This window comes from Oncorhynchus masou, chromosome 19, assembly GCF_036934945.1.
Source record: "Oncorhynchus masou masou isolate Uvic2021 chromosome 19, UVic_Omas_1.1, whole genome shotgun sequence".
NCBI classification, from domain to species: Eukaryota; Metazoa; Chordata; class Actinopteri; order Salmoniformes; family Salmonidae; genus Oncorhynchus; species Oncorhynchus masou.
Window position 1 is genome coordinate 21,977,097 of NC_088230.1, and position 12,427 is coordinate 21,989,523.

The following is a 12,427-nucleotide window of genomic DNA, read 5'->3' on the forward strand; positions in this document are numbered from 1 at the left end:
GTTGTCGATGTGTTCCTGGTTTGAGCCCAGGTAGGAGCGAGGAGAGGGACGGAAGCTATACTGTTATACTGGCTAAACTAAAGTGACTATAAGAACATCCAATAGTCAAAGGTTAATGAAATACAAATCGTATAGATAAATAGTCCTATAATTCCTATAATAACTACAACCTAAAACTTCTTACCTGAGAATATTAAAGACTTATTTTAAAAGAAACCACCAGCTTTCATATGTTCTGAGCAAGGAACTTAAACGTTAGCTTTCTTACATGGCACATATTGCACTTTTACTTTCTTCTCCAACACTTTGTTAATGCATTATTTAAACCAAATTGAACATGTTTCATTATTTATTTGAGGCTAAATGTATTTTTATTGACATTAAGTTAAAATACGTTGTTTTTTTGTGTTAAAAAAAGACAAAAACCGGCGACTTAAATCGGTATCGACTTTTTTGGTCCTCCAATAATCGGTATCGCCGTTGAAAAATCATAATCGGTCGACCTCTACCTATAACACAGTATTATATCTAGCTCGTAATAATTAAATATTAAGCTATTTATTGTAGTCTAGTCTAGAGTTATTTAAAGCAAACAAACAGCCGTGATTCTGCTGATGAATTGCTGTGAAGCAAAGACAATCGCACAGAATTCTAATCACACAGGCAGGAAGGCAGGTATGTTGAAGAAAGGAAACAGGACACTAGAAGATTAATTGGAGCTGAATCTCATCACTGATCCTTAGCCCTGCCTCTCTAGGTGTGAGCGAAACAGAGTGGGGCCCTCCGAACAGGGGGAAATTAGAAAAGTAATTCATACTAACTGGTCATTGGACCCATAAATTATGGTTTACCTGAGGCAATATGAAAGGGTATACAAAGGGAAGATGCAAGAAAGCAAACATTATGAACTTCAGACTACAAATTAGCTTACCTAGAATTGAAGGTGCACGCCTATATTGGCTTTAAAAAAACGAATAAACATCACAGCACTCAAGTGGATCCAACGGTATCACTCAATATGACCTACAGCAGGGAAGAAGAAAAACCTGTCTGTTATCAAGACTGCACCTGTATACTGTGAATCAAGATTATTTTCAAGAGGGCACTGAGTCAGTGTCGCAGTAGGTGTTTATTGGCATTCAATAAATGAAAGCTACTGTACAAAGAAACCTTTACCTCCAGACGTACACCAGCTAGGAGACATCAATTTCCCTTTTAAAAAGAAATTAAGACTGAAGGTCAGGATGCCTCACACAAAGCCCATTCAAAAGGAAGGGCCCCTCAGAAAGTGGTTCCCAATACTTCCCCACTGGGACTGTTTGTCTCTCCCTTGGCGCTGATCAATTGGATTAGGCCTGTTCTACTTTACGTACCAGAGTCCAAGTGATTATTAGTGTGTGTCAGTCAGTCAGGTGGAGGGGGCTGGTAGCTTGGAGTTTGCCTGGAACTCTGAGACGTAGTAGTGTGTTGTGGAGCCACAGTGGCCCACCAGCCCTGGCCTCATTATAAATCAGTCCTTCAATCACTCAGAGGCATGGGATCACTGGGCTACTGGACTGGTGGTCAGCGACAGGACGGAGCGCCCGGGGCTCCTAAGGCCCGTGTTCACTGAAGTATAGGAACATATTGTACACACACGCACACACAAACACACACAGGGAGGGCGATGGGTTCACAGTATATGATTACCCTGAGTGACACAGTCCTCTGCACATAGTTCTAGAGTACAGACAGTACATGAGGGCCCGATAAAACCCCCCAAAAAGCATAATGGCTGCCAATACTGCCTTTTCGATAGCTTTTTCCTCTTAGAGAAAAATAGGCCTATATCCTAGCTCTAGGAAGGCTTGTTCCTGGGGCTAAGATATAAGATGACAAGATGATGATCAGGTGGCCTAACTCTCACTTATTATGAAACACAAAATAATTACAGTTACTTTTTTTGGTACTTTTGACCCCATTGCCCCAATTTTGTGATCTCCAATTGTAGTTACAGTCTTGTCCCATTGCTGCAACTCCAGTACGGACTCGGGAGAGGCGAAGGTCGAGAGCCACGCGTCCTCCGAAACACGACCCTGCCAATGCTTCTTAACACATTGCTCGCTTAAAACGGAAGCCAGCAGCACCAATGTGTCGGAGGAAACACCATACAGCTGGCGACCGAAGTCAGCATGCATGTGCTCAGCCAGCCACAAGGAGTCGCTAGGGCGCAATGGGACAAGGACATCCCGGGCAGGGCCAAACCATCCCCTAACCCAGAGGACGCTGGACCAATTGTGCACTGCCTCATGGGTCTCCCGGTCGCAGCCAGCTGCAACCCGGGTCTGTAGTGACGCCTCAAGCACTGGATGCGGTGCCTTAGGCCTCCCGAGTGGCGCAGTGGTCTAACTACAATTACTATTGACTAGTTAGAGGACAAGCCTACATTCTTCCTCAGTAAGGCAACACAGCATAAAATAGCACTAGCATACAACTGCGATACTCAAGTGGCCACTAATATAGTATGCTCCTGTAAAGAGGCATCAGGCTTCATCAGTGTACAATAGACTTTATCCACCGACAAACACCACCGTGCCCCTCTGTGAGATGCAGCAGGATTGGCAGGCTGAAAGGGACCGCTATATTAAAGCCATTAGATATTTAGACTGGGCACCTGGAATCCATTTAAAGAGGTAAATTAACAAAAGACAGGCTAGTAGCACAGTATAGAACAATACGTTACAATTAGTTAATGACATAATGTACTGTAAGCCAGGCAGTTATCTGATTGAAAAGCTATTGAGGCAGTAGACAACGTAGTGAGGAAGTTGTCAAAGTGAGGAATAGAGGCTACTAGTGGGTTTATCAGAATGCTCCATGGGTAGGTCAGGAAGGGGAATGCCATTTGGCTGTCGTCCATGGTTACAAAAAAACAATCCATTGTCTTGAGTGAGCAAAAATAACTCAACTGGATCTTAAGTGAAGTGGAAAGAGAGAGAGGAACGCATCTTCCTTCCTTTCTAGACAGCCAAGGTGACTCTAGACCTTTAACAAACCCACAGCTTCTAATCCTTGGCTGCTGAGCCGGCTGGCGCTGTCCTCTCCGCCTGCAGAGTGGCGGAAAGCCTGACAGGGTATTAACCGTTTGTCCTTTAAGATACAGAATGCATACTGATAAAACAGGTCAACCCTACAGAGCTGCAGCCCAGGCAATCATTTGCATCTTATTTCTAAACACCATGTTGAGAATGCTGTTCATTGACTACAGCTCAGCTATCATCACCATTGTCCCCACCAAAGTCAGAAAGACCAATGAGCTGATCGTGTACTACAGGAAACGGAGGGGGGGGTCCTCGATTTCCAAATCACTAGACTTAAAATTGTATAAATACACAAGCACAGTTGTGAAAAATGCACGACAGCACCCCTTCCCCCTCAGGAGGTTTAAAAAGTGTCATGGGCCCTCAAACCCTCAAAAGGTTCTACAACTGTACCATTGAGAGCGTATAAACTGGCTGCAATACTGCTTGGTATGGCGAGAGCACTACCCTCGATCGCATGGCGCTACAGAGGGTTGTGCGGACAGCCCAGTACATCACTGGGGCCGATCTCCCTGCCATCCAGGACCTCTGATATCAGGCGGAATAAAAAGAAGGCACGAAAATCGCCAGACTCCAACCACCCAAGCCATAGACTATTTTCTCTGCTGCCGCACAGCAAGAGGTACCAGTGCATCAAGGCTGACACCAACAGGCTCTTGAACAGCTTCTATCCCCAAGAAATACGACTGATAAATATCTAACAAAATAGCTACACAGACTATCTTTATTTACCTTTAATTTCAATTTTTGCATTATCTCTATGCACACTCACTGGGCCCTACACACTCACACGCAGTCACTCCAACACACACACACACACACACACTTGCTCACTAAGACATAATATGCAGATACATTTATACTGACTCTACACACCCGCACACCCACTCACATGCATACAACCTACTGCAGCTACTCTGTTTCTTATATCCTGTTGCCTAGTCACCTTACCCCTATACATATCCACCTCCATCACTCCAGTATCCCTGCATATTTAAATATGGTATTACTGACATTTTAAATATTTCCTGTATATAGTATGCTTACTTACTTGGATATTTCCTATTCTTATTTTTCCAGAGAGCTGACGTTTTTTTCTAGTAATACTGTACATTGTTATTGATTATTGCATTGTTGGGTTTTAAGTTTGCAAGAAAAGCATTTCGCTGACATGTGCACGTGACATATAAAACTTGCCCGGTAGCCTGGGGAAACATCAGGCAGCGAATCATCAACAATAGTATGTTGCGTGTGGTGCCTATGTACTGTGTTGTAATTAGCCAATGGTTGCAACGGCAAAGATACGGGTAAATCGTTTACCCAGTAAGGGTCTTTGACAAACAGGCTTTTTCCTATGGCAATGTTTTGTTTCTACCCTGTACCTGTGGAGGTTTGTTAGATGGGATGTGTGTAGGCTACTACTGAACTACAGTAAAGACCGGGAAAATAAACAGAGAATGTTAACCTTGAACCCTGTCAAATTGACTGGTAAAATCATGGGTACCTTGCAATGGCTGCCTGGTATTGTGATGCAAAAATTTCCATGGTTATGTAGAATGTTCATTCAAATGATCTTAACTGATGTGGCTCATGCAATGGAATGTATTTTTTGTAATGTCAGTTGAGTTCAATCAACAAATCAGAGCACATATTGATGGGTACACTTCCTGCTTTGCTCCTCGCAATGGCCGCCAGTGAACCCATTATGCCATCATTGACTTGAATAGATCCGGTAAAGAGGTCAATGGAACACAGATGTTGGGGGATAGAAGAAGGACGCAAGATTGGTGCACATTCAAAGCTGACCTAAAAATCTGGATATTCGGCCTCCCGGGTGGCGCAGTGGTTAATGGTGCTGTACTGCAGCGCCAGCTGTGCCATCAGAGTCCCTGGGTTTGCGCCCAGGCTCTGTCGTAACCGGCCGTGACCGGGAGGTCCGTGGGTCGCCCGGGTTAGTGAGGGCTTGGTCGGTAGGGGTGTCCTTGTCTCATCGCGCACCAGCGACTCCTGTGGCGGGCTTGGTGTTTCCTCCAGCGCATTGGTGCGGCTGGCTTCCGGGTTGGATGCACGCTGTGTTAAGAAGCAGTGCGGCTTGGTTGGGTTGTGTATCAGAGGATGCATGACTTTCAACCTTCGTCTCTCCCGTGCACGTACGGGAGTTGTAGCAATGAGATAAGATAGTAGCTACTACAACAATTGGATACCACGAAATTGGGGAGAAAAAGGGGTTAAAAATTAAAAAATTAAAAATAAAATATCTGGATATTCGTCATGATTGATGTATTGTAAAAGGCCCACAATGTGGTTACTAAAGTATATATTTGGAAGTTTTCACTGCATAACATTTATAAGTTCTTCCTTTTCACGTTTAGGAGTTTCTGCTAGTTTTTAACTGCAGTTAAAATGACGATGACATGAACATAAACTCAGCAACAACAAAAAAGAAACGTCCCTTTTTCAGGACCCTGTCTTTCAAAGATAATTTGTAAAAATCAAAATAACTTCACACAGATCTTCATTGTAAAGGGTTTAAACACTTAATGAACATGAACCTGAGGAACGGTCGTTAAGACACTAACAGCTTACAGACGGTAGGCAATTAAGGTCACAGTAATGATAACTTAGGACACTAAAGAGGGCTTTCCACTGACTCTGAAAAACCCCAAAAGAAAGATGCCCAGGGTCCTTGCTCATCTGCATGAACTTGCCTTAGGCATGCTGCAAGGAGGCAGGTCTGCAGATGTGGCCAGGGCAATAAATTGCAGTGTCCATACTGTGAGACGCCTAAGACAGCGCTACAGGGAGACAGGACAGACAGCTGATCGTCCTCACAGTGGCAGACCACGTGTAACAACACCTGCACAGGATCGGTACATCTGATCATCACACCTGCGGTACAGGTACAGGATGGCAACAACTGCCCAAGTTACACCAGGAACGCACAATCCCTCTATCAGTGCTCAGGCTGTCCACAATAGGCGCAGAGAGGCTGAGGGCTTGTAGGCCTGTTGTAAGGCAGAAACAGCGTCGCCTATGGGCACAAGCCCACCGTTGCTGGACCAGACAGGACTGGCAAAAAGTGTTCTTCACTGACGAGTTGTGGTTGTCTCACCAGGGGTGATGGTCGGATTTGTGTTTATCGTCGAAGGAATGAGCGTTACACCGAGGCCGGTACTCTGGAGCGGGGGCGATTTGGAGGTAGAGGGTCCGTCATGGTCTGGGGCGGTGTGTCACAGCATCATCGGACTGAGCTTGTTGTCATTGCAGGCAATCCCAATGCTGTGCATTACAGGGAAGACATCCTCCTCCCTCATGTGGGACCCTTCCTGCAGGCTCATCCTGATATGACCCTCCAGCATGACAATGCCACCAGCCATACTGCTCGTTCTGTGCGTGATTTTCTGCAAGACAGGAATGTCAGTGTTCTGCCAAGGCCAGTGAAGAGCTCGGATCTCAATCCCGCACATCTGGTATCTGTTGGATCAGAGGGTGAGGGCTAAAGCCATTCCCCCCTGAAATGTCTGGGAACTTGCAGGTGCCTTGGTAGAAGAGTGTGCAAATCTGGTGCAGTTCATGAGGAGGAGATGCACTGCAGTACTTAATGCAGCTAGTGGCCACACCAGATACTGACTATTACTTTTAATTTTGACCCCCCCCCCCCCTTTGTTCAGAGACACATTATTCCATTTCTGTTAGTCACATGTCTGTGGAACTTGTTCAGTTTGCCTCAGTTGTTAAATCTTATGTTCATACAAATATTTACACATGTTAAGATTGCTGAAAATAAACGCAGTTGACAGTGAGAGGACGTATCTTTTTTTGCTAAGTTTACAAGAATTATATTCAGATTTTTACCTCAACATAGTGTGAAATACACATAAACAATAGCCTAAATATAGACACATTTTAATGGGGGGGGGGCAACGAGAAGATTCGGGATCTTAACCCCATGGCATCTTTCCCCCACACGTTTCCATGCATTTCCATTGTTTGGGTTGAGTTCCATTGACCTCTAACACATCTATTGGAATGCCTGTTCTAATCATTCAATTTTATGGTTCATCTACCATCTCTGATATACCCATACAGAGAAAGATGGCCAATGCAGTTCCTTTTTCTAATTTGTACAATAATTTACAGTGGAACCTTGAAAGCAGGACAGGCAGGTGGTTGTGCAAGGGAACTAGGCCCATCTCAACTACAAAACTCCTTTCAAAAGAATGGGAATATATTTCAGTACTATTAAAAAATAAAAATAACCCAGCTTGTCTAAAACAAACCACACAAAACATCACTGCTGGTTATTTGGTTGAGCAATGTTTCCATAGCAGGCCTAAATCAGCATATCCCTACCCCTATACAAACGAGGAGATAAATGATGCGATTCTAAGCCCGATGCTGGGACCTGAGCCGAGGACTCAGTCTCACAGGCAGCTTTGCACCCATAAACATGACAAATGTTGATTGACTGCTGAAAAATTTGCCACCACTGCAGTTTCCTCTAAATCACCTTATGCCTCCTGAATAAATTTGATCTCTTCGAGATGTGTATTTTGTCAGCAGAAGGGCTGTATCAACTCAGCAGAAGAGCTGTATCAACTATCAAAGTAAGTTGATAGTTGACACGAGAAGCCAAAACCAAATGCACAGAAGCCAGAGATATGTCATGCTGAAGTCGGGCTGGACGGTGTACCATATTTTACGATATACTGGTGGTGATGCATGGACCATTTTGGGTTTTATCTTTACCTGCTCTTTTTGGGGGAGTGGGGTTTACCCACCTTTCAGGTTATGTCAATATAGGACTCGTTTTACTATGGATATAGATACTTTTATACCTGTTTACTCCAGCATCTTCACAAGGTCCTTTGCTGTTGTTCTTGGATTGATTTGCACTTTTCGCACCAAAAGTACGTTCATCTCTAGGAAACAGAACGCGTATCCTTTCTGAGCGTTATGATGGCTGCGTGGTCCCATGGTGTTTATACTTGCATACTATTCTTTATACAGATGAACGTGGTCCTTCAAGCGTTTGGAAATTGCTCCCAAGGATGAACAGACTTGTGGAGGTCTACAATTTATTTTATGAAGTCTTGGCTGATTTCTTTTGATTTTCCCACGATGTCAAGCAAAGAGGCACTGAGTTTGAAGGTAGGCATTAGTCATTTAGGTCAACATTGGATCATTCAGAGATCCTCACTGAACTTCTGGAGAGAGTTTGCTGCACTGAAAGTAAAGGGGCTGAATACTTTTGCACGCCCAATTTTTCAGTTTTGATTTGTTAAAAAAGTTTGAAATATCCAATAAATGTCGTTCCACTTCATGATTGTGTCCCACTTGTTGTTGATTCTTCACAAAAAAATACAGTTTTATATCTTTGTGTTTGAAGCCTGAAATGTGGCAAAAGGTCGCAAAGTTCAAGGGGGCCGAATACTTTCGCAAGGCACTGTATATACACACACACACATATATACACACACACACACACAATATTTAGGCCATATCACCCAACCCTATGCTGGAGTGACAAATCAGCAAAGTTTCTTACAAGTGGTGAGTTGTTCTGCATTCAAAATATTTTTGGATCAAGTATGGTGATGTACAAAAACAGACATTTGCCCACTGAATTGGAGTGATTCTGACCCCTTCACTACTCATACATTATTTACACTTCTATCAAAGTATGGGGGTTAGGGGTGGGGGGGATTAATACATTAGAGCATCGCAATATTATTTTTGACTATATTTGATTGATTATATGACCTTTTTTGCTGGGAACTTAGCTAGCACTTGTCGGCTGTACCTGCGTCAAAACTTTTGTTTTTCTCCTCCTATAGCTTGACATCAATCTTCTCTTAGATAGTGAGTCCACATGTTTTCAGCACTTTCATAACTGATTAAAACTTGCATTCTTATGGCTCTCTTGTCCCTGTACTGCAGACATATAATATAGTGAGCAATATATTTGGAACAACAAACAGCAATATATTTTTTACGTTTTTTACGTAAATAAACAAAAACAAATTAAAAATCCTCAGCAATCGTCACACAATACTCTATAATGATAAAGCGAAAACCATTTTTTATTTTAGCAAATGTATTAAAAATAAACAGAAATATCTTATTTACATAAGTATTCAGACCCTTTACTATGAGACTCAAAATTGAGCTCAGGTGCATCCTGTTTCCATTGATCTTCTTTGAGCTGTTTCTACAACTTTATTGGATTCCACCTGTGGTAAATCCAATTGAATGGACATGATTTGGAAAGGCACACACCGGTCTATATAAGGTCCCACAGTTGACATTGCATGTCAGAGCAAAAACCAAGCCATGAGGTCGAAAGAATTGTCCATAGCGCAACGAGACAGGATTGTGTCGAGGCACAGATTCTGAGAAGGGTACCAACAAATGTGTGCAGCATTGAAGGTCCCCAAGAACACAGTGACCTCCATAATTCTTAAATGGAATTAGTTTAAAACCACCAAGACTCTTCCTAGAGCTGGTCGCCCAGACAAACTGAGCAATCGGAGGAGAAGGGCCTTGGTCAGGGAGATGACCAAGAGCCCAATGGTCACTCTGACAAAGCTCTAGAGTTCCTCTGTGGAAATGGGGGAACTTCCAGAAAGTACTGAGTAAAGGGTCTGAATACTTATGAAATGTTATATTTAAGTTTTTTTTATTTGCAATAAATTTGCTAACATTTCTAAAAACCTCTTTTTGCTTTGTCATTATGGGGTATTGTATGTAGATTGATGAGGAAAAATAACAATTTAATCAATTTTAGAATACGGCTGTAACGTAACAAAATATGGAAAAGGTCAAGGGATATTAATACTTTCCGAAGGCACTGTAGAGATATGATATTGAATTCCAATAGATATCGTATCGGCACCCAAGTATCGTGATAATATTGTATTGTGAGGTCCCTGGCAATACACAGTTCTAATGGGAGTGTCTCTGAAATGGTTGGCTCATTCATTGTTTAAAAACAGGTCTGTCAGGAGGATAAAGGTTCACACACATTGCACTGAATGTGGATCTAACGTTCGTCTGCTGATTGTGTTTTAGGGACCACACACACGGTTGATTTTTCAAGTAAAATCAGTGCACACTGTTCGCAAATTCAGAGGTGCTAAGTAGTCTGGGCCAGCAAACATTACTGGTGTGTCTGAGCCCTTCGACCTGCTTGCCCCATCTCACCAGATATAAAGGTAGTGTGATTTATGTCTCCTACTACATTGTAGTGTCTGTATCCTGACATTGCACATTGGCAAATAACTAGGCCTAACTTATGTACAATACAATAGACTGTTCGTTTCCACAAATCTCAGTTGTTAGACTCACCGAGCTAGGTTACATTTTACTTCAGTGTTGATATTGTGTATTACCATAAGTGTAATAAGCAATGCGCAAGCCTGCTTATTGTTACACTGTCCTTAGGGTTAGGGACACTGCTGTGAGTATAGTCTAATAGTGTACCACTTAAATAGGGTACACCACAGGCATTATATACTTAGAAAAAAAAATGGCTTAGCATATATTTTGAAACAATACATTGCCCTGAGCTACACAGTACACTGTAAAAGTGTTGCCCCAAATTATATAAAATGGACTATGTTGTGGTTTGTCTACAGGACAAGGAATACACAGGATGTACTCTGGTCAATCTGGTGAGAATGAAAAGCATGATATTGAGAACATATCAATACAGGATGGATTTCTACAGTGTATCTGGATACAGAGTAAATTCATTAGTTCAAAGTTTCAGCTGACAACATTATGCCTGTGCTGTGTACAGACTAGAGTCGTAAAACTGTATTTATGTGTGTTGTCTACAAGGAACTTGCCGATTAGGCTACACAGTATAGCAAACGCAGGCAGTATTGGAAGCGAAACTAGCTAACCACACACACCAAATGTTGCCATTCTGGTTGTCTTTATATATTTTTATTGTTTTTTTTATCACTCACCTCTTTAATTTTTGCTCGTCTCTCTTTGGTTTCCGGATCGGAGGGCTCGTGCCCTGTTGCTCCGGGTGGCCGAACATATTCAATGATTGGCAGGTTATTGTAATCTTTCCCACCTTTACCTTCCTTCAAAACTTTGTCCTTCTCGTCTTGTATATCTTGCTTTATCTCGTCTGGTCGTTTCTGGAGAGTGTCTTTTGCTTCAACCAAAGCCTTTTCGTGGTCCTTTCTAATCTTGGTTAATATCTTTTCTTCCGTCCCAACTGCAACGTTTGAATCACTATCCGTACCTGTTCGCGTGTTGGTTTCTACCGCAGACGAGTGGAAGAAAACTCCGCTCAGTAGCTTCGATGAATCCGGCAGGAAAAAAATTGCCCCGAAACAAAGCGTAATAAAAGCGCTAAAAACTAATAGCAAAATGAATTTCTCTGTCAATCTAAAGGAGGTCGGGCTGGCAGACTTCCTACTCGGGGTAGCTGTAAAAGGCAATAGAGTTGCTACTGGCATTTTCCTTGTCGTTCAAGACAAAACAAATGAATTAAATTCTAAAATCGGCACAGTCTTAGATTCCGTACAACAATATTAGATATCAATTTCCCATATGTATATAAGAAATTAATAATTTAGTATTCTGTAAAAGTTACACTATTGAGCAGTGTCCTGCTGTTTCAACTGCCCATGCTGAAACACATCTGCAAACTCTTCGCCAAGCTCAGAACAGAACGGAAAGAATGGCAGCTATGCGCTATTGACAGCCCTAATTGTCCAATGGCTCTTCTCTGCGCGTACAGTTAGCAATTGTGGGCGTGTTTTCCGGATCCGAAGGTGACACACTTGTTTTAATGTCTTGTACAAACGGAATTGTTCACTCACAAATAAAGACACATGTAGTGATCAAAACGATAAAATAAAGTGGTAATATAAAACGTTTCTAGATGTATGTCTTCCGTCAGTCAGTAGAGCTTTGACATTCCACATCGTCTCTTGAATTTATTATGTGCCTTTGCGGGATTCGTCACTAGATACCACAGCCACAAAGTAATAAACCCCGCCTATTTCTACAATTACTCTAAATTCTGATTTTAAACTTAACCTTAACCACAATATTAACCATATGCCTAACCCTAACCTTGAAATATATATTTTTGAAATATAGCCAATTTTGACTTTGTGGCTGCGATTGGCTGAGGATTGTCAGAGGACATATTCTGGGTGATTTGTGAAAGAGGGGGGGTGTCCGATTCGAACCAAAAACCTTGTGTCCACTCCCGAGGCTACTTTAGTAAGCCAAGATTTTGCATTGGTTGGACTTACAGTGCACTCAGAAAGTATTCAAACCCCTTAACTTTTTCCACATTTTGTAACGTTACAACCTTA

At 42.4% G+C, this 12,427-nt stretch overlaps 1 protein-coding gene across 1 annotated transcript in view; it reads right to left on the bottom strand.

The window, feature by feature from the left end:
• Positions 1–11,783, bottom strand: part of LOC135506002 (mannosyl-oligosaccharide 1,2-alpha-mannosidase IA-like) — a 169,745-nt gene extending 157,962 nt beyond the window's left edge. The window contains exon 1 of the mRNA XM_064925330.1: positions 11,054–11,783. Within this exon, the coding sequence (XP_064781402.1) occupies positions 11,054–11,557 (504 nt within the window). The 5' untranslated portion in view covers positions 11,558–11,783. The remainder of the gene's footprint in view (positions 1–11,053) is intronic.
• Positions 11,784–12,427: the final 644 nt, after the last annotated feature.